This window comes from Lepidochelys olivacea (genome assembly GCF_965140295.1).
Source record: "Lepidochelys olivacea isolate rLepOli2 genome assembly, chromosome: 11".
NCBI lineage: Eukaryota > Metazoa > Chordata > Testudines > Cheloniidae > Lepidochelys > Lepidochelys olivacea.
Window position 1 is genome coordinate 29,647,450 of NC_140421.1, and position 22,930 is coordinate 29,670,379.

The window sequence follows — 22,930 nt, forward strand, 5'->3', positions numbered from 1 at the left end:
CTTGGCTCAAGTGATCATGAGCTAATTCAGTTCAAATTGAATGGAAGGATTAACAAAAATAAATCTGCAACTAGGGTTTTTGATTTCAAAAGGGCTGACTTTCAAAAATTAAGGAAATTAGTTAGGGAAGTGGATTGGACTGAAGAATTTATGGGTTTAAAGGTAGAGGAGGCCTGGGATTATTTTAAATTAAAGCTGCAGAAGCTATCGGAAGCCTGCATCCCAAGAAAGGGGAAAAAATTCATAGGCAGGAGTTGTAGACCAAGCTGGATGAGCAAGCATCTTAGAGAGGTAATTAAGAAAAAGCAGAAAGCATATAGGGAGTGGAAGAAGGGAGGGATCAGTAAGGAAAGCTACCTTATTGAGGTCAGAATATGTAGGGATAAAGTGAGACAGGCTAAAAGTCAAGTAGAGTTGGACCTTGCAAAGGGAATTAAAACCAATAGTAAAAGGTTCTATAGTCATATAAATAGGAAGAAAACAAAGAAAGAAGAAGTGGGACCGCTAAAAACTGAGGATGGAGTGGAGGTCAAGGATAATCTAGGCATGGCCCAATATCTAAACAAATACTTTGCCTCAGTCTTTAATAAGACTAAAGAGGATCTTAGGGATAATGGTAGCATGATAAATGGGAATGAGGATATGGAGGTAGACATCACCATATCTGAGGTAGAAGCGAAACTCAAACAGCTTAATGGGACTAAATCGGGGGGCCCAGATAATCTTCATCCAAGAATATTAAAAGAATTGGCACAAGAAATTGCAAGCCCATTAGCAAGAATTTTTAATGAATCTGTAAACTCAGGGGTTGTACCGTATGATTGGAGAATTGCTAACATAGTTCCTATTTTTAAGAAAGGGAAAAAAAGTGATCCAAGTAATTATAGGCCTGTTAGTTTGACATCTGTAGTATGCAAGGTCTTGGAAAAAATTTTGAAGGAGAAGGTAGTTAAGGACATTGAAGTCAATGGTAAATGGGACAAAATACAACATGGTTTTACAAAAGGTAGATCGTGCCAAACCAACCTGATCTCCTTCTTTGAGAGAGTAACAGATTTTTTAGATAAAGGAAACACAGTGGATCTAATTTACTTAGATTTTAGTAAGGCGTTTGATACTGTGCCACATGGGGAATTATTAGTTAAATTGGATAAGATGGGCATCAATAGGAAAATTGAAAGGTGGATAGGGAATTGGTTAAAGGGGAGACTACAACGGGTCCTACTGAAAGGTGAACTGTCAAGTTGGAGAGAGGTTACCAGTGGAGTTCCTCAAGGATCAGTTTTGGGACCAATCTTATTTAATCTTTTTATTACTGACCTGGGCACAAAAAGTGGGAGTGTGCTAATAAAGTTTGCAGATGATACAAAGCTGGGAGGTATTGCTAATTTAGAGAAGGACAGGGATACCCTACAGGAGGATCTGGATGACCTTGTAAACTGGAGTAATAGGAATAGGATGAAATTTAATAGTGAGAAGTGTAAGGTCATGCATTTAGGGATTAATAACAAGAATTTTAGTTATAAGCTAGGGACGCATCAACTAGAAGTAACGGAGGAGGAAAAGGACCTTGGAGTATTGGTTGATCATAGGATGACTATGAGCTGCCAATGTGATATGGCTGTGAAAAAAGCTAATGTCGTCTTGGGATGCATCAGGAGAGGTATTTCCAGTAGGGATAAGGAGGTTTTAGTACCGTTATATAAGGCACTGGTGAGACCTCACCTGGAATACTGTGTGCAGTTCTGGTCTCCCATGTTTAAGAAGGATGAATTCAAACTGGAACAGGTACAGAGAAGGGCTACGAGGATGATCCGAGGAATGGAAAACTTGTCTTATGAAAGGAGACTCGGGGAGCTTGGCTTGTTTAGCCTAACTAAAAGAAGGTTGAGGGGAGATATGATTGCTCTCTATAAATATATCAGAGGGATAAATACCAGAGAGGGAGAGGAATTATTTAAACTCAGTACCAATGTGGACACAAGAACAAATGGATATAAACTGGCCACTAGGAAATTTAGATTAGAAATTAGACGAAGGTTTCTAACCATCAGAGGAGTGAAGTTTTGGAATAGCCTTCCGAGGGAAGTAGTGGGGGCAAAAGATCTATCTTGCTTTAAGATTAAACTCGATAAGTTTATGGAGGAGATGGTATGATGGGATAACATGGTTTTGGTAATTAAATATTCATGGTAAATAGGCCCAATGGACTGTGATGGGTTTTTAGATGGGGTAAGATCCAAGTTACCCGGGAAAGAATTTTCTGTAGTATCTGGCTGATGAATCTTGCCCATATGCTCAGGGTTTAGCTGATCACCATATTTGGGGTCGGGAAGGAATTTTCCTCCAGGGCAGATTGGAAGGCCCTGGAGGTTTTTCGCCTTCCTCTGTAGCATGGGGCACGGGTCACTTGCTGGAGGATCCTCTGCTCCTTGAGGTCTTCAAACTACAATTTGAGGACTTCAATAGCACAGATATAGGTGTGAGGTCTTTTTTAGGAGTGGTGGGTGAAATTCTGTGGCCTGCATTGTGCAGGAGGTCAGACTAGATGATCATAATGGTCCCTTCTGACCTAAATATCTATGAATCTATGTCATGTAGCAGAAGTTACGCAATACAGTAAAGTTTTATAGCTAGATTCTGCTATTAGTTACACCAGTATATAGAGAACTGCATCAATAGAGTAACTGAGATTAGAAGATGTCTTAGATTATACTAAAAATCTAAAGTCTCATCTCTGAAATTGTTATAAATTATATGCAAGATATAGAGCATAGACTTGTAAAACTGAAGTGAAAATTGGTAAAGTTTATTGCTCTGAAACAAATGCAAAAATTCTGAACTATTCTAAGTATAAACTTATTAAATCTTTCACAGCAAGCTAGAAGTGCCTGTGTTTAATGCTATTTCCTTGCTAAAATTCCATTCATACCCAGAAGAACTCTTCTGAGATCATATTGCTCTCCCTCATCTGCAGTGCTCTACTTGCAATATTTAACACCTTCCCAGAGCGTGGGACATGTCCTCTTTGTGGGAGTGTGAAGGACTAGCTGTGGGGAAATAAAGTTAAGATGACTAGGTCTTTAAAACATTGTGAGGATGTAGTGGAACGAGACTCACTTGGTTTGAAAGGGAGCTCAGCTCTCAAAACTGATGAGACTTTTGGTGACTCAGGGCCAGATTGTGATGCTGTTTTTATTTCAGTACAAAATAGAGTAAATTGGGTTGGATCTCAGTGGTAATATATTACTGAAACAGCAAATAGAGCTGGTTAATAAAAAGAAATTTATTGAAATTTGTTTCAAAACTTTGTTTTGTTTTGAAATTTGAAATTGGCAGAACCAGAGTGTAGGTGGTCAAGCCTAGTGGTTCAGAGTCCGGGACCAAGGGTCAGAACCAAGGGTCAGAGCCTCAGCCAAGGGAGTAGGGTGGAGCAGGCCTGCAAGAAGGCAGGAAAGAAGGCAGTCATGGAAGCAGTCACTGTTGCAGACATAACCTAGTGCTGCTGCTGGGCTTAAGAGCAGGCCCTATGATTCCCCCTCCAGCCAATTGGAGAGTCTGGCTGATTAGGATGTTCAGCTGCATGTGCCAGGCTCAGCTGCAGGCCCTGATTCCTGATAGAAATATTATCAAATTTGGAAAGTGTTGATCAGCTTTATAATTAGTCAAAAAATGAAGGGGATCATGAAAACTTCATTAACGTTTCTCCCTTTCGTTTTCAATTTTGAAATATTGCAATCTGACAAATTGTGACCAACTCTAATAGCAAATAAAGGCTCCAGTCCTGCAGCGGTTCCCCATGTGTAGAACCCTGAGTTTGTGTGGAGCCCCATTGAAGTAAATGGGGCTTAACACTATGGTTACCATCTTTGAAATGCAAAATAACAGGCATCCTCCACAGACAAGGCAAGCCCGCTACAACCCCAATCATAGGGTAGCTCTGCAACCCCTAGCTCCTCCCCACACCCCTTGAACAGACACTTATAGTGTCTAGGGAGATACAGAAACACACACAGATAAGATTGATAACATCATTTTCTCACCTTGGTCGTGTTTCTCGAAGCTGCTTTGTTTGTATCTGTCACAGAGATTATTTTTTCCCAAACTGCACTGATTCTGTGTTTTAACTATGTACTCGAATGTGAATGTTTGGGAACTTTATACGTAAAGAAAATCTAATGAGTCTATTTCTTGTATTTGTATTTGCTGTTTGTTTTTGCTATTTCCAGCAATTTCTTATTTTTAATGGCAACATCTTAGCATCTTTAGCTGGACTCAGACACTTTTAACATTAGATATCCTGGTGTATTGTGATAATAGTGCAAATACTGAGACCCATGTGAAAAAAAAAGGCAGATTAAATTATTTTTCAGGCAAAACCAGCCAGGCCAGCCAAATATCAGCCAGGTGGTAACCCTACTTCACACAGATCTAGAGGTCTGCCTGTGCAGAGAATCTTATGCACAAGTTTCCTAAAGACCTTTCCAGGGGAAGGTTCTTAAAAATGTAATAGTACATTTCAGTTTTGCAGAGTGAAATTCACCAAAGTGTGAATTTAATTTGCTTCTACAAAAAAAATGTCTAATCCAAGACCGTAGAAGGCAGCATGCAAAGAATATATAGGCCATCCAATGCATGCAATTAAAGCAGTAACAAGAAAAATTACTGTAGAACTGATCTTGGCTGAGATCTAACTTACATAGGTCTTTGATGTCATAAATATACTCTATAGTATAACAGCAGAATGTAAACCCACTGTCCCCTCATTAGGAGGGAATCATTTTGTTCATATAAGCAATATTTAAAGATTCTCTAATCGGATCACTATTTAGCTACATTTTGGAGTGTGTTCACGCACTGAGGTGACATGGATAATATCTGAGACCCAAGATGTGATGACACAAAGTAACTCCACCTTAGTTATATTAATTGATATATCCAAATGGATGATGAATTCCTTTATAGCTATTTATAAATTGGGTAACAGACTCAAGAGCAGCCTGGTGCTAGCTTGTGGCCTTAGAGTTTAAGTGCTTTATGGTGATTCTTGTCCTAAATGCCCCAGCGGGACAGGCATAAAAGCACTGTGGACAAAGTATGCTCAGCCTCCTATTGTTCTACTCATATAGGATTCCCTCTGGATGATGCTTTTATCATCTTTGCTAGGTTTTGGTTAGAGTTATGTCCCGTTGTCTTCCACTTGGTATCAGGGTCCCTTTTTGACTATATTCAGTGTGTCTGCAGGACAGGGGGAGTGAGTAGGGATATACTAGATGTTCACTCCTTCACTGACAAAAGAGAATTATTAGCAGGGGAAAAAAACAGAATAAGACACTAGACAAGCAATCATGGGTAGGCCCACCAATTAAAGGTTTGTGCTGCGCTGATGCTCTTTCATCACTGATGTTGATTTTATCAGGTCTGGCTCGTGTTGTCATTCTCATAGCAAGCACTTTGTATCAGTATTATTCAAATCACAGCAGTATTAACCTGTGTCCACTGATGTGCATGATTCTTAGTTTTAAAGTACAGTGGCATTAATCACTTTACTTTAAATGTCAGTTTTTCAGGCTATTGGATTGAGGTTTTTCAGGCTCATCTGAGACACAGCTCAAATGGTAAAACAGACTTTCTGTCATTAACTTTAATTGTTTTATTTTTGAAAAGGAGCTCTCTGTCCATGAGTGAATCTGAAGCTAGGACGAGCAAAACCTCTGGGGAATTTTCTGATATAACTTCCTGATGCTCACAGTGACCTATTTTATCATTTTATGCGTTTTCTTTTTCATGCGCATAAGCAGTCAGACCTAGTTAATCCAAGCCAACTGGTGTATTGAAAAAATGTGTTTGCAATCTGTGCATATAATTTAACTTCAACCAGGCTGGATCTTTAGTGAGTTCTTGAAGGCAATTTAAATTATCCAAGGCCAGAGGCTAACAAATTAATGTGTATTAATTGGATCCAAACTTCACTTGTGTATTTCCTGGAACTTACTTTTAGTATGTTCCCATTCTCAGAATTTCTCATTAATATCTGAAAAATGTTGACTGAGAGCACATTACCCATATTATAAAATCTTGACCCTATTGAAGTCAATGGCAAAACTCCCATTGATTTTGGTGAGGTACCCATAGTGCCTAGCATTCATATTGATAACCAAGTGTGCCATGGAAGTTTCTAAGTCTATCCTCCCTCACTTCACTTCTCTTTTGTAAATAGATTTTATTTCAGAGAAAATATTTTATTCCCCAAATCAAACTCAGAGAGGCATTTTTTGTTAATAAATATGGAACCTTCCCTCCCAAATATTTTGGCCTAAAATAAGCTTCCACAAAGACAATGGCCCTAATTTTGTTCCCCCTCCTAGTATATGAATAGCCAACAGTAGCTGATTTAACAGATTACTGAGTGATACATTTCTGCAGATCTGAGATCAGAATCTGGTTCTTAATCTGCTTATCTAGAGTCAAGGGAGCATTGCTTGTGACTTTCTTCTGAGCTTTAACAAGAGGCAAATTGTATTTTTTTTGGAGTAAGGCTAGAAAAATATCGGATTTATAACACCCTAAACAACTGTTTGGAAAACTATTTTGATTCTATTCATTATTCTACATATAAATTTTATAGCTTATTCTCTATATCTTCCATACTACAGAAAATGCTATCACTTGCTTTTTAAAATGCTATCTTTTTCTATTTAAAAGGATTTAACATAAAAGGTCCATAATAGAAGAATTAATAAGATACTTATAAAACAAAATCAACCATTAGATGGCGCTAATAAAAAAGAAATATTCACCATGCTTCTTGATCAGTTTTATATGAGAACTTTGTGAAAACTGCTTTGTTTTGCCATCTGTTTTTACATGTAAAACACAATCAGTTACATTAAGTAGAGAAATAGAATTTTTTTATGTGATTTATTTCATGGACTCCATTTTATAGAAGACATTGCAGTATCTGTCAGGTTATGTGATTCTTTGTGATACTGGACATAGTTCTCTTCTCAATCTCCTCTATGCCTTATGGGAGTGGGTTTTGGTACATTTTAAATTGAATATTCTCTCCCCAGCCTAGATATCTGTGGGGAGGATTGGGCCCCCTAGTACTACATGTTGTATTCCATGTGTTTACTAATGAAATATTATTAAGCAATACTGCATGATTTTGTGCTACAACCTGGGAAAAGGTAACTATGATGGGCATTATGTCCTGAGCCAAAGGTCAGTTATTTCATGAACATTGGGAGTTACGTTTATATCATCATAGTGGGTACTTCGATGCTTTGAGAAGCTTCCTTACTACACATTTTCCAAAGCCCAATATCAGAATGTTGGATAAAAACGGTAGCCAAAAGCTACAGAGACTGTATGCAGTATCTATTATTTGTTTGTGTGTAATGCTGAAAGAAAAGGGTATTGCCCTTTAGGCTTAACATATAAATCTTTGAGGATAAAATTGCTATCTAAACATATGTCTCTCTATGTCTTCTGTAGAAAGCATCAAAGTACCCACTATGATGATATAAACGTAACTCTCAATGTTCATGAAATAACTGACCTTTGGCTCAGGACATAATGCCCATCATGAATATAAATCAGAAGTTAGGAATTGTCATATGTATTGCCTCTCCTTAGTAAGACCACTTTACACTGAGCGTACATGAAAAAGTGGAGCGAGGTGACAATCAAAGACACGCCACACAGTGTGACACAATAGACAGTCTTGGCTTAAGAGAAACAGAGGACAAGGCATAGCATGGGTGTTGCAGTCAGGTGTGTGGTGCATTGGCTAAGCTGTATGAGCTATCTTGCACAGCACTAACCGTCACTTCAGCACTACGAGACCATCACTTTCATGAGCCCTAAATTCACTCCCAAACTCTTTAAAGTGCAATAGGTGATGTGAACTAAAGATAGGATGTCTTAGCTCTTAAAGGGATTAAAGTAGAATTTTGTTTTAAAAGGCCTGATTGGGAAAGGCACTGAGCACCTGCAACCTGCAAGTCAGCAGGACACATACTGAAGTCCTGTTTTAGTCCTTACTCGGTAACCTTCCCTGTTCACTTGTGCCTGAGTAAGAAGTGAGCAGGACTTCAGGCTCAGCCAAGGCTGGAGCCATGGTACTCAGCATCTATCACACTGACAGCCAGCCTGTGTTTAGGGGCCACTCATTATCCTCAAGGTTTTAAATTGTCACCCCGAGGGCAACTGTGTTAACAAGGAAATGTGAATTTGATTATATGAACTGAAAATGTGCTCCCTTAGCCCCACACTGTGGCTGTTAGACGGAAGTGTTTAAATCAGCCCCATTCCTGTGGGAAGTAATAGTGGGCACCATTTCCAGGGTGCTGCTCCAGGGACAGCTTTGGTGTTAGCTGTAAGTGTCATGAGCTGTGGTTCCTATCACAGCCCCTTAGCAGCTCTCTTACTGGTCCTCTCTTGTGTTGTAGAAGAGGGAAGATAGAGTAGCTCCATTGCTGCCCTCCCTGCTGGGCTGTGGGAACCCTAGGAAGAGTAGATAGAAGCTGGACTGACTGCCTGATCATAGGGGACTACATAGTGAACAATGACCGCCCTATCCCACATATATACCCAGGGCAACCCAGAAGAGGGGAAAAGAAAGAGAAGCTGAGACTAACAACAAATTTTGGCTCCCTATTTCTCTACCCCAGGCAAGTTGAAGAATTTTATGGGCAGCTGGAGACAGACCCATAAAAACCATACACCATCTGCACCTGAGTGGTGCAAAGGGAGCACAACAGGGTTGAGAATCTGTTTTAAAGTATTGATTGTGGCCCCTTGACCTTTCTGAAATAAAGTTTGGCCCTAGGGCTGAAAAGGTCCACTACTGACCTCTCAGGATCAGGGGCGGACAAAGCAGGAATTAATTTATGATATATTTATTTATAAAATACTTTCTTCTTTGAGTGCTAGTTCCCATGTGTGTTCCACTTTGGGTGTACAGATGCACTCCATGTGTCTGGAGTCAGATAAATTTTGAAAGCAGTATCCGTTGGTCCATGCATGCACCCTAACTCTCCTTGTGTCTCCAAACCAAGGGATAAAAGGTGGACAGGACAGATCATCTCTCTCCACTTCCTTCTTACCATCTCATGTCCTGGGTTAGAATCTCCAGTGTCCAGAGATTCCTGTTCCTTATTAGTAGAAGAAAAGATTTCACCAGGAAATGCTACTTGACCAAATGGAAGCATTTCTCCATCTGGGTGCAACAAAAATTTGTATCCACAGAGTCAGCAGATATCAGCAGTCTTATTTTAGACTATCTTCTGTACCTCAGAATGACTGGTGTCTCCATCAGCTCTTTACAGGTTCACCTGGCAGCAGTCAGTGCATACCACCCATCTTCTCATGGATATTCCATTTTTGCTCAGCCCCTGAGTAGTAGGTTCTGGAGAGGGCTAATCAGATCTTTTCCACCAGTAAGGTTTCATGGCTTGTGTCTGTCACTTCAGCCAGAGGGGTAGATGAGCTCAGAGCACGCACTGATGGCAGATCCACCTTGCACCATATTCCATAAAGCCAAAGTCTCATTACATTTACATCCTGAGTTCACCCACAAAGTTGTTTTGGAGTTTCACCTGAATCAGTCAATCCAGTTGTGCTCCACTTACCTGTGTTTTTTTTTTCTTTCTGAAACTACATGCATCTGGGGAAGAAAGGAGACTTTATTACCTTGACCTGTGATGAGCCTTAGCTTTTCACCTGCAAAGGACAAAGCTAATCAGAAAATTATTCAGACTGTAGCTGAATGAGTCCAAGGGCAAGCTACATCCTCACAGAGGACTTCTAAATGGATCTCGTGCTGTGTCTTACCCTATATGTTGTCACATCGTCCACCCCCTCCTGGAGTGAGGGCTCATTCTAAAAGAGCACAAGCAACATCAATGGTGTCTCCTCAAGAAGTACCTTTCCTGGACATTTGCAAAGTTGTTCTTTATGCTACTCTGATCACCGGCATGCAGTTTCATGTGTTTTGTGGTCACCTCTCAAATTCTGTACATTTTCTTTCCTCTAATCACTTAAGTCCTTCTCTGAAGACTAGAACCTAAGAAACCTTCCTTCCACATCTATTTATGTGGCCTGCTTATTGGGTGCACATCAGATGGACCCCCACCCCCCCAACACACACACACACCACGTATCACCCTTACTATACCGTAGGCCACTGGACTTCTAGAGATGAGCCAAAACTAGGATTTTTTTTTAACTCAATGACACCAGCCTGAACTTTGGTGGTTTGCCAACTCTGATCACAGACAAGGGATGGGACTGAACCCTGGCCTGTGGGACCTACAAGCCAATACTCAATTGCTCTTTAAAAGACGGATGGATTAGAACAGTCAGACCAGGTAAGAAGAACAGGAGTACTTGTGGCACCTTAGAGACTAACAAATTTATTAGAGCATAAGCTTTTGTGGGCTTCTCTCCTCAAAAGGTGAGCATACCAGGTCAAGTACTGCAACCTGTATGTGAGATTAGCCTCTTACAGTTTGTATGGCAACATCCACCTTCTCTGTGTGTATATATATCTTCTTACTATCCATTCTATGCATCCGATGAAGTGGGCTGTAGCCCACGAAAGCTTACACTCTAATAAATTTGTTAATCTCTAAGGTGCCACAAGTACTCCTGTTCTTTCTGCGGATATAGACTAATACAGCTGCTACTCTGAGACCAAGTAAAATCACCATCTGTTGGATTGCCCTGAATTAGGAATTACAGTATCTATCTTTTATTGACACTGACTAAGCCAGTCTACCAAGGCATTTCCACCCTTTCCTTTCTGCTAGACCTAGGGAATAATCCTTTTGTTTGAGCCATGCATGTGTGTGTTTAGAGGTGACCCTGAGACAGAACCTCAGCTAGTGTAAATCAGCCTCACTCCATAGACTGCAACGAGCCAAAACTGACTTGAACCAGCTGAAGATCTCGTCCTTATGGGCCAGAGTTTTAAAGGCATGTAGGCATCTAAGATGTAGATAGGTTCCTATTGGGAATTCTAAAAGCTTCCCAATTCCCTTAAAAATCTGGCCCTATATGCTTTAGCACCTAACGAGCCTGTCTTCAAGGTTAGATTCACCTGGCAGGCTACCAAGTAACTGCTACAGGTTGGTTTATCACATCACTTCAGCCCAGCCATTGAGTGGGGCCAATTACAATGTTTTATAGCATGTATTAGAGTCTAGCAAAAATGCAGTAGCTTAAAGTGATCAATAATAATGGATGCTGAATTGGTGGAAGTGTCATAGCATCTCATACACAGGATGCAGTGCTTGACCTGGTATGCACACCTTTTGAGGAGAGAAGATAAATAAATCTGAGTTTAAATACTGCCTTACAAAGCGGACCAAAGGGTGACTGAAGATCTATCAAATATTAGCCAATGGACAGGATTTTTTCCTCCTGAGAACTGTCATCACAGCAAAAAGACCAATTGTTTAAAAACTGGAAAGTGATCGCTAAATGCTGTAGTTTCAGTGAAGTCCCAAACATGAGGGTCATTCTTGTCAGTTGCCAGCGTGTGCAGATCAAGGAGTGACTGGTTCACATTCTTTTCCAGGTGCAAGGCACACTCCACTGCTGTCAACCCATTCTCCCAGTCACTGGAAGCATGTTGTAGTACCAGCACCCCAGTGATCACGGTAACACTAACATTTGGGGTTACGTCTGCAGTTACAAAGATTATTTTCACGTCCTATAATTAAGTGAACAGTCAGAGGTGATTGAAACAGGCCCTTTCTTCTCTCTACCCTCAAAAAAATGGAGAGAGTCACCTTGTTTTTTCTTTGCAGTCACTGAAAAGAAAAAAGAAACAGAGCAGCTTCCAGACAGGATCAAAAGAAACAAACAACCTCCTGTAAGACTGAGTGAGTGATTGCACTCACAGACCATCCACCCCAGGTGGCATTTTGTTTGTCCGAAGCTGTTTCCATCCCCTATTGTGAAACAATTATAATGTTTATTATAAGCCTCTTATGCTTGGAATGAAATCCTCATGGCTGTGAAAAACACAGAACTGGCATGGTTCCAGTGAGAGTGTAGACTAGGCACTGTCTGGGCTAAGGACAAGCGCCATCATGGCCCATTCATTGGAAGAGTCAAGAGGGAGACAGCATGGTGGGGCAGAATGGGGTTATAGACAGGGGGGCCATGAATCGCATGCATGTACTGCCCACAAAAATATATGCATGGAAATATCAGTCTGTGGACACTACTACTGTCCATACAATGCAGGCTGCTACAGGTTGGGACTGGGAATTCTGAGACCCGCATGCATGCACACAGGAACACAACCTTTTTATTTAGGCTGTGTGCTGTTTCCCAGAAAGTCATCCTCACTGAGCATCATCACTTTGACTCATCCCAGTTGGCATCTGTATGGGCAAAAGCAGCTCATGTAGATAATGTTTCCTATAAAAACAGAACAAAAGTCCAACATTAAATCTTTTCTTTGGAAGTTAAAAAAAAATCTTTACCTGCATAATTGATCATAGGGACACAGTTCAATTTTAAGAGAGCAACATTCCAAATTAGGGGAGTCTGAGGCCACTGAAAACAATAATGGCAGTAAACTTGCAGCTTGCAGACCGCTACTTGAAAAAGTTATTCTCCAAGAAGGCAATGCTAGGCAGGGCAATCTACTTAATTTCTAATTTCTTCATGAAGTATTTTGTTTATTTGTTCTGCGAATTCAATCTTGGCAGGAAACTCGTTTGATTTGATTTTTTTAATCCATTATTTTTCTTCATTGTTTCTTAACGCTGTTATTTCGCACTTCTCAAAAAGCACATTAAGATTCTTGCATTCCTTCCCCTTTGAAATCTGACTACTTAATTACAAGGGCAACCTCACCATATGCTATATGCATAGGTTGAGACAAAATAGAATTTCCCAGTTTTCCTTTGGGCTATCCTACAAAATTTAAGCTAAAATACACCATCTAATAAATGTTATAATGGTGATAGATTTAAATAGATATCTCTCTTGCTTTGTTTTATTCTGTATTTGAAGCGAGCTCTGATGCTTCATCTTATATTGTGGCTTGCAGAGTCAAGCCAAACCCCATAACTTCTCTCTCCCTCTCTCGTTCCCATATTAGTGTACTATCTGAACTTCTCACAATCTTCAAGAGCTTCTGGCATTCCTGGCTTGAATTATTATATAATATTTATATTACAGTAGCATTCAGGCTCATGAAATACGTATGAAAACCACATGAAACACATCTGTCCCTGTGCTCATATAACTGGCAAACAGAATGGCATTTCTACCCAAAAATCCAGGTGGCTGTAATGTGTATGGAATCTCTTACAATATATGAAAATATGTACAAGAAAAAAATTGTAAACCTTTATCTATTATAAACCTGCCATACTTTCTGAAAATAATAACTATATATATAATTATTTATCTATATAGCGCGTGAATAAAGATTTCAAGATTTTTGTGGTAAGTTTGCATCACCTAACATTAGTATAGTATAAACCTATAGGATAAGCATTGTATAAACCTATTGGAAAGATAAGGGATTTGCAAAAAGACGTGTTTGTCCTGAGTCATTGTTTCTTTCATATTTCTGTGCTTCCGTCAGTATGTAGGTAAATGGGAATATAGTTTTGAGGTAAGTATACTAACGCTTGCAGTTCCTGTAATAAATTCTAGTTTAGTATCTCCCTGTCCTTGTAGCAGTGTGGTACAAAAGTGACCTTTACTTGGTATCTTTCAGTAGACTGTGTTTCAAGATGATAGATCTTAACTTTTCAGTTAGTGTATAGTACCTATATGTGTAAATGTTTTCTGTGGAATGCATTAGTTTTTAGAGAGACTGATAACTCAGGGGTACAACTTCAAAATCTGTTGTTGATGGAAGATGTACACACAAGTGCCTGTGTACTGAGCCAAATTGTTCCCTCACATAAGCATCCAGGGCACCTAGCAGAATTTAGTCAGCGCCCTATGAATGTATCAGAGAACAGAATTTGCTTGATTATTGGAACATGAGGAGTAGATTTATATATCAAGTCTGATTCTCTCCAATCAAATGCAGTAATTATGTCCTTTGGAAACCATAACTGACTTTGCCAAACAAAACCCCATTTAGGGCTTAATGGCTATAGAAGTCAGTAGCAAAGCTTTCATTGACTTCAGTGATGCAAGAGCAAGCACAAACTGTTCTAAAACAATACATTTTCCCAACAATACAACATAAAGAGTGACAGTGGAGAAATATAGAAGCATATATTTCCAATTAATTTAAGCAACTATTCGTATATTGACTGAATAGTCTAATAAGCCTTTGCAATCATGACTGACTTAACATGCAGTGATGTGTCATTAACTTCACATTTACCAGTGCGCATCATTAAAATAACTATAGCCTTTGCTGATCTGACACTTTGTAAATGTATGGGGCTCATAAACTGAAGTCAATGAAGGCATACTAACTTATACCAGCTTGAGGATCTGGCCCATAAATCAGATCTTTAGGTAAATTGCAGTCTGATTACAATTGATCTAAAAGGACCCATGCATTTTTTGAAAGGAAAGAAAACCCAGTTTTTGCACTTCTTTCTTATGTTTTTAAAAGGACACATTTAACTGAAAGGAAAACAATCTGGCATAAGTCAACATAGCTCTTTTGAAGACAATGAAGCTATGCTGATTTCCACCAGCTGCCAGCTCTGACCCTGCTTGTCTGAGAAAATCAAATACATTGGTCTGTCCATTAAAATAATGCATCACTGTATATGTACTTCCCATTGAATCTGCCAAATATATAGTATGTACATTTAAACATATAATACATTGAGATTATTAAATCTTTTCCTTAATTTATGTAACATTGTTTTTCCTTTAATAGAGAAGTAGACAGATGAGAGGGATATGAACATGAAGCAATGATACATAATGAAACAAAAACAAAAATTGATGTTCATGCTGGTTACTCAAAGTGACATTATAAAGACGTTTGTTCTTGAATTTTCTTTGTGGCCTCCATATATTTTATTTTTTACTTTGGAACAAAAAGTGGGATGGCTGCAATGAGTTATACATAAAATACTAAGTAAGATTTTGTTATGGGGTTATATGAAATATAACTTCAAAGAAAGGTCTCATTCAGGACTAGCTGTAATTTCTGTGAGTACTGCGCTTTCTGTTTTTAATGACAGTACTTTCTATTAATATTAAACTAATTTTTAAAAAACATGCAATTAAATTCCAGAGCCTATATAAACTCTATATATTGACTCTCCCAACATACTATACAGATGTATGCAATGTATATTGGTTCAAGACATTAAAAAGTTGCTTTACTGTATTCTAGTCAGTTTTACTTCAAGTGACAAAAAAAGTAAAGCAGCTATTTAAACTCTTCATGCACAGAACTCTATACAGGTTTCCTGAAGGCTATGGTTCTGTAGATTTAAGGTGCAACTTTTATATATTTATGGGAGCTATTCATGAACATTTTCCTCCCAGTAAAAGTTAAATTCTCTTGTTCGTTTCAAAAAAGGATACCCGTCTTCTACATACGCTGCACAAACTTGTTGTTCATCCATCCAACAATCTGCAATTCATAAATTTAGGTTTGCAGGATGTTCCCTCATGGGGTTTCATACCACTTGAGTTTTGAATTTTAGATTAACACAGCACAAGAAGTAGAAGTGAAACTTAGTAAAATCCACTAAGCTTTGCCTGACTGTAGTCAAAACAGAGAATCTACTTCCCCAGAGGTTATTGTGAGTCTGTGGAGGGAAAGATTGCTCCTTTCCCCACACCAGGATGACAGGAGCAGTCTAGCAGTCATTAGGTTGGTAGCTGAAAGCAGCAAAGCCAGTTAGCTGCTTGAGAAGGAGGCAGGGTTCTCTGAATTCTCCACTTGGTGAACATCCTACCTCCAGCTTTGCAAAACACATCAAACCTGGACTCAGTTTGAGTGGGCTCACTGTTATGTTGATTAGCAAATCCCTGAACTCTGCTGGAAGACAGCCTCATGAGTTTGTTATAGAGGGACAACAAATGCTAACATGAGGCAGAAGGAAATACATATTCAGTGCATTCATTAAATAGAATAGCATCTCTATAAAGCTCCTTGTTGAGCGCTACTTAAACAGTAGATTATGGGAAAATGTATATTTTTCATAATATCATGATGGAGGATCGGCGCCAACATTTACAGTAATTTAATACAAAGTACCAGATAAAAAGCTTTGTACTGTGTCCTGCAAGTGTTTCATAATATGCTAAATCCTGCAGTTTTATCAGGGGATGGACTTGTTATCATAATAGCTCCTTCCCATCTCAATTTACTATGATTCTGTATGGAAATATAGGGGCCAAGAGGTAAAATTATGGCTGGCAGTCAAATTCTTCTCATCTAGCATTTTTATTTGAAACATATGCACATATTATTAATTATAGTATTTATTATTTACATTTCAGTAGCAATCACGGATCAAGGACCAACTGTGCTAGGCACTGGAGACATGCAATTAAAAAAAAATCTTTACCCCAGTCTTAGCATATGATGAGACAACAGGTGGATAAAACAAACAGATGTGTGCTGGGGGAGAGAGAACAAGTGAAATAAGTATAGTGAGCAGTGGTCTCAGCATGCCACTTGCCCAGCATTGTCAAGTGTTTTGTTCTAATATTTGTGCCTCAAGGTAATTGCTCCCAGTTCATTTGCACCAAGTCCTAGCTCCTGCATGGAGCTCTGTGTGGGCAGGTTCCTGAGATCAAGAAAAGTCCCATTGGAAGGGTCTGCTGACCCAGAGCTTCATGAAAAGATCAGACCCTAAACTTGTGGTTGTGCACATTCGTGTGTGGGTTAAAACTATCCAAATGCTGTAAGTTTTAAGAATATCCTCCAACAATAAAACAGTGCTCACAGATGCAGCTAGACTTGAGAGTATCACTTTCTCATAATTTCCCTGATGTACTGTTATAGGTGCATAATAGTACAGTTTTTAATTTTATTTTATTTGTTTTTGCTGTCTTTATATTTGCTTTTAAAATTTTTCTGTCATGCAGACCCACACCTTTCTTCATATAATCACCCAATCGTGTCTGACAATAAGCAAAATAGAGGATGGCACCCATGGTCCCACCGTGGAGACTTGTAATGGTAGCCCTTTACAAATGTGGATGCTAAGAAACTACACAAGGCTGGAAGTTTTTAGGAATATTTTTTACAGCCCCACTGATTATTTCCTTTAGCAAATTATTGGAGGTTGGTATTAAAGAGCGAAATAAATGTATTTCAGTTAAGATTTTCCCTGAATAATGCTGTCTTTCATTTTCTACTTGTTAACTCATCTCACTTCCTTTTTTTGTTTTTATACTCATAAATATTCTAATATTATAGAGATACAAAGTTGATTATTATTAGTTAAATACAATTTTAGATGCGTTAAAATATCTGAGTTCCACTGAGTTTAATGGAACTTTGACAATTTACACCAGCTAAGGATCTGGATCCTTTTAAAGAGGTATATTCCAACATAGACAGGAACTACTTATTACCAAAAAAAGGTCTCTGTTACAGACAAATATGTTCAGAAACTCATATTTATTTTTAAATGTTTCTGTTATCAAAATGTGAGCAAAATGTGTTTCGGTTATCAAAATGGATAATTTAAGTAACCATTTGCCATTGACTGAGTCATAGCAAACCTGCTAAATGCTCCTTGCCTTACTCACCAAGAGGTCCTATTGGAAGTAGTAGGGCCATTAACAGGAGCAGGATTTGGCCCTAATTTCTTACATGCATCCCTGATCCTACAAACATGCATATGCTTGCCTTTAAACGTAAGAGTAGTATCTTTGAAATCTCTGGGTGAAGTCCTGGAAAAATTCCCATTGACTTCCATGGGATCAGGATTTCACCCTATGACACTACTCATGTGTTTAAAGTTATGGGCATTGGAGTTTGCTGAACCAGGGCTATAGTATTTATTCATTTAGACAACACTCCCATTAAAGTATATGGGAGTGTTGCTTGATGATAGATTCCAGAATTTTATCCATTTATGTTTAACTGATCTTGTTTTAAAATATTATTTTGTCAGAATCTCATTCCTGAGATTTAGTCTCTGGAGAAGGTTAATTTTCATTATTGCAAAAAATTAAGATTTTATAGTGTACAGTGTTTGTGAGTGAGCAGAAGGCAGACTCAGGTATATGTTCCATCAGCAAAATAAATGGGTCATTGCAAAAAATGTTTTGCTATGTAGTAGCTTTGCAGTAGTATACTGAGATATGTTTTTTCTCAGTATATATATAAAACAGCTGGGTAGCAAAAAAAATTGTTGAGATTGTTTGTGTTTCTCAGTATTACATTTTAAAAATATTTCTAAATGTTAATTCACCTTTCATTTAAATAACATTTCATTGGTATCTTTTCAAGTAAAATGATTCATAATAATCATTTCCTCTAAGCAGTTTGATAACACAACTATTTTTCCATCACTTTGATGTTTATAATTACATGCTAGAATTGCTAGGGTAAAGGGAACTTCAATTTTTATTACGTTTGTCATAATGCATGTGAATTGTATGCTCATCAGAACATATTTGTTTACATATACTTGGTGAGTAAGAACATACAGAGACTTGCTCTTAAGCTTCTGAATGTTTATATAACTAAAGCTACTTCAGTGTAATCATTCTTTGATTCTGGACATTAAAAGGAAAATCCAGACTGTTTTGTATGTGTGGTATATTACCCAGTGTAAATGATTGTTTTCGAAACAAAGGAGCCTTTTCTGTAATAGCATTAATAATGATAGAATGGAGAAAAATGCTTTTAGGAGACAATTGAAAAGCTCAGTGATATGCTAGCCTTATATGAAATTGTACACTGAATAAAAAGGAACAGCTGATGAAGGCAGCAGTATCATTTTTAGATTTGTTTGCATTTCTGGTTTATAGTAGAGAATGACAGAAGCTTAATTGATCTTAAAAACATATAAGTGAAATATCTTTAATGCTTTGAAGAGGGTTATTTAATAAACAAGCTACTTCTGTTAACATTACTAATTCTTTTCTCTTGTGATTAGTGAAAGATGGCTTATCTCCCAGCACTGAATGAGTATTAAATGGCCCTGAATGATTTAGTAAAACAGATGTAGGCTTTTCTTTGGGAATTGTATAACAGTTTGTTTTGAACTGAAGAGCAGGACTCTGGGGAAGCTTTACTTAAAGAATAGACCCAGGAGAAATCATGCACTGCATAAAATGTTGAAATGTGACATATGTCAATCCAGCATGGACTGTAAAGTAATATTATCTTCTGCAGTAGAGTGGAGAGATGTTTGGATAATATAATTACTGCTATTGCTCAAGTCTTAGGAGAAAATAGCATCTTTAAAAAAAAGTGTTTTAACAAATAGTATTGGCAAGGATATACTGAAATTCATATACATTGTCAAGGTACTGTAATTGGCAGCATGTCATACTGTGGTTCCTGAGGGCCACCTAAGGAGGGTGCAGAATATGATACAAATCTCTGAGTTAAAGACCATTGACAACAACTTCATTACTGTGATCAACCAGTAAATAATCCATTATTTATTATTAACTTGCAGCTTAAATCCATGAGGTCCCTTAATCAATGTGGCCCAGCATGCCTATGAGCAACTCAGTGGCCCAGCTTCCAGAGATATCCTACCCCATACCAGAAGTCTCTCTTTTTACAGTTTTGCCCCCTGGGGAGAATTACATAGCTTGGTCTTCATTCCTGTACCCAATAATAGGGTCCATCCTTGGCAGTGATGTTGCCACCAAGTTTCCAGCACTTTGTGTCCCAATACAAAGCTGGATGCTGTCCCACAACATTCTCCTGATGCCGTGTCAGCTCAGCTGCACCATAGCACATTGAACCTGAGTTGTGGGGATTGTTTTTGGCCTTGGAAATATCTAGCATCCCTAGAACTAGGCTTGGATTTCAGCAGGTCTGACTCAGCCCTTCATATTTCTGAGGCAAATACGCTGAGAATGCAGTTTAATGTGTGAAGGTCTTTTAGATAAGACTTTAAAAACAGGTTTTAACTGCTTCATGTGGACACTTAAGCTCCCATTGCATTTCTTGTATGACTAAGGGCTTGTCCCGGGTGCTTGGCCAAAATTTCCCCTCAACACACACTGTTTCTATGCTCCAATTGGTTGGTACTCTCCTCTCTGTGATCCAGTGTTGGTGTATGAAAATGCTGGTTTTTGTAAAGCACCTTGGAACCGTAAGGTTGAAAAGCCCTATGAGAATGTAAAATATTATCGGCTGCTGGATTTTTATTAAGTAGCTTTTTGAGATGCTGCAGGCATCTCTGAGATACATTGGTTACCATTGTAAGAGCTCTTGTACACTGATTACTGCAGAAGGCAGCATACAATATACAAACTTCCAGGCAGCAATTTAGATGTAGCTTTGGATGATAGTTCATTTATCCACACCCCCACACCCCCATTTAAAATAAGACATAACTTATTCAAAGCTTTGTGTGTACTTTTCTGGGAAGAAATGGTTGAGCAGGGTCATTTGTTTCCCAGGATAAGTCTTCATGGCAAAAAAATAAAGGTGTGTTCTTAATTCGTTTGCTAATTTGCATAAACTAACTCAGGTTAAAATAGCAGTGAAGACCCAGCAATTCATCTGTTAACTTACATTAGCAGCTTGAGCTGAAGCCTATAAGGAAGCTGGAGGTTGAACTCAAGCTACTAATCTAAGTTAGCAGCCCAATTGTTGTGTCTTTACTGTTGTTTTAACTTTAGTTAGCTAACTTTGGGGGGAGGAAAGGGAGAGTGAGGACATATCCTCAGATTACTCTCTCATTTGGGATTGTCCACAAGTTGCAGTCACAGTAGGGCTGATTTTATTCTTAGGGAAAGGGTTGTGCATGCCCAAAACACAGAGCAAATTTCCTGTTTGGTTCACAACTACTGTGTGTTTTTTGATATGTTGGCCACCCTCTAACATTACATTTAACAGGAGAAATTTGGGGCTAGATTGTACATTTTATGCACTTTGAGTGAGGGTCATTACATAGCAGCACCAGCTCTGGAGGCATCGTATCTCAGAGGAAAAATTCCTCCTGGGCGTCTTGGTTGTGCTGTATGTTACTTTTCTGGGGCCAGATGACAGAGTTGAGGATCGGAACTGGGTTACCTGGAATGAGACAACAGGGAACAAGCAAAGACTATCACAGCCACAGGTAGATGTTTTGAGCAGCCACTGAGCTGCTGCTGCTGGGCTTAAGAGCCAGTCTGCTGACTCTTCCTACCAATCAGGTGGTGCAGCCAATCAGGTTGCCTACTCCAGGTCAACTGTGCTCCATAGATTGCCCAGAGACATCCTATGTTGCAGGCCGTGCTTGCAGACTGGGTGCATTGCAAGCCCTGATTCCTGACAGTGTGTAGGAAGGGATGCAATTTGCTACAGATTTTATCAAGCTGCAGTTTACTTCCCCCCTCCTGCCATTGGGCCAGATAACTCTGCTAACCAAATCCATTCTCACTTGCTCCCTTGGGGATCATATGGCACATGACCCCTGCACTCTCCTGACGACCTAATGCCAAGATCTTGCTAGCCTTAACGTGGTTATATAAGGAAAGAATCCCTTGCCCCTGTTTCCATGTGTGGCCTCATTAGGGCTAGTCACATTCTATCCCTTAGCTGGTATAAGGTTGAATGGTTCTAGCCTTGTTTGATCACATCACATAAGCATTTCAGAATGCTTTTGTCATAAATATAAAGGGAAGGGTAAACCCCTTTGAAATCCCTCCTGGCCAGGGGAAAGCTCCTCTCACCTGTAAAGGGTTAAGAAGCTAAAGGTAACCTCACTGGCACCTGACCAAAATGACCAATGAGGAGACAAGATACTTTCAAAAGCTGGGAGGAGGGAGAGAAACAAAGGGTTTGGGTGTCTGTCTGTAGTCGTCTTGGCCGGGGACAGAACAGGAATGGAGTCTTAGAACTTTTAGTAAGTAATCTAGCTAGGTATGTGTTAGATTATGATTTCTTTAAATGGCTGAGAAAAGAATTGTGCTGAATAGAATAACTATTTCTGTCTGTGTATCTTTTTTGTAACTTAAGGTTTTGCCTAGAGGGGTTCTCTATGTTTTTGAATCTAATTACCCTGTAAGATATATACCATCCTGATTTTACAGGGGGGATTTCTTTATTTCTATTTACTTCTATTTTTTATTAAAAGTCTTCTTGTAAAACACTGAATGCTTTTTCATTGTTCTCAGATCCAAGGGTTTGGGTCTGTGGTCACCTATGCAAATTGGTGAGGCTTTTTATCCAACATTTCCCAGGAAAGGGGGAGTGCAAGTGTTGGGAGGATTGTTCATTGTTCTTAAGATCCAAGGGTCTGGGTCTGTAGTCACCTAGGCAAATTGGTGAGGCTTTTTACCAAACCTTGTCCAGGAAGTGGGGTGCAAGGTTTTGGGAAGTATTTTGGGGGGAAGGACGCGTCCAAACAGCTCTTCCCCAGTAACCAGTATTAGTTTGGTGGTGGTAGCGGCCATTCCAAGGATAACGGGGGTAATATTTGTTACCTTGGGGAAGTTTTGACCTAAGCTGGTAAAGATAAGCTTAGGAGGTTTTCATGCAGGTCCCCACATCTGTACCCTAGAGTTCAGAGTGGGGGAGGAACCTTGACATGGTGGCAGCGGTGGGATTAACCTGAAATCATTTTGAGATCCAGTTGAGATTTTTTGAACTAGAAATACAGATTTTAAAAAGGAATTTTTAGGAAGTCCAGAAGGCAGCTTTGAAACTGAAAGCAGCTTGGTTTCTCTCTGCTTTGTGGCCAAGCAGAGACAAAAGGGGATTATCTTGTGAATTGCAGGTTTTCTTGCCTGGAGGCAGGGTACTTAACTCCTGCAGGGAAATTCACAGTCTTCC

At 39.1% G+C, this 22,930-nt stretch overlaps 1 protein-coding gene across 3 annotated transcripts in view; it reads left to right on the forward strand.

Moving 5' to 3' along the window:
- GALNT13 (polypeptide N-acetylgalactosaminyltransferase 13) overlaps positions 1–22,930 on the forward strand; it is a gene marked incomplete at its 3' end in the record, with an annotated part of 686,573 nt that overhangs the window by 650,779 nt on the left and 12,864 nt on the right. For 2 of the 3 annotated variants that reach the window (XM_084642899.1, XM_084642900.1), the window contains exon 12: positions 17,059–17,244. The exons of the other annotated variant lie outside the window; for it this stretch is intronic. In XM_084642899.1, coding sequence (XP_084499025.1) covers positions 17,059–17,244 — 186 coding nt within the window. Of the gene's footprint in view, positions 1–17,058; positions 17,245–22,930 lie in introns of those variants that run through there. 3 annotated transcript variants of the gene reach the window in all.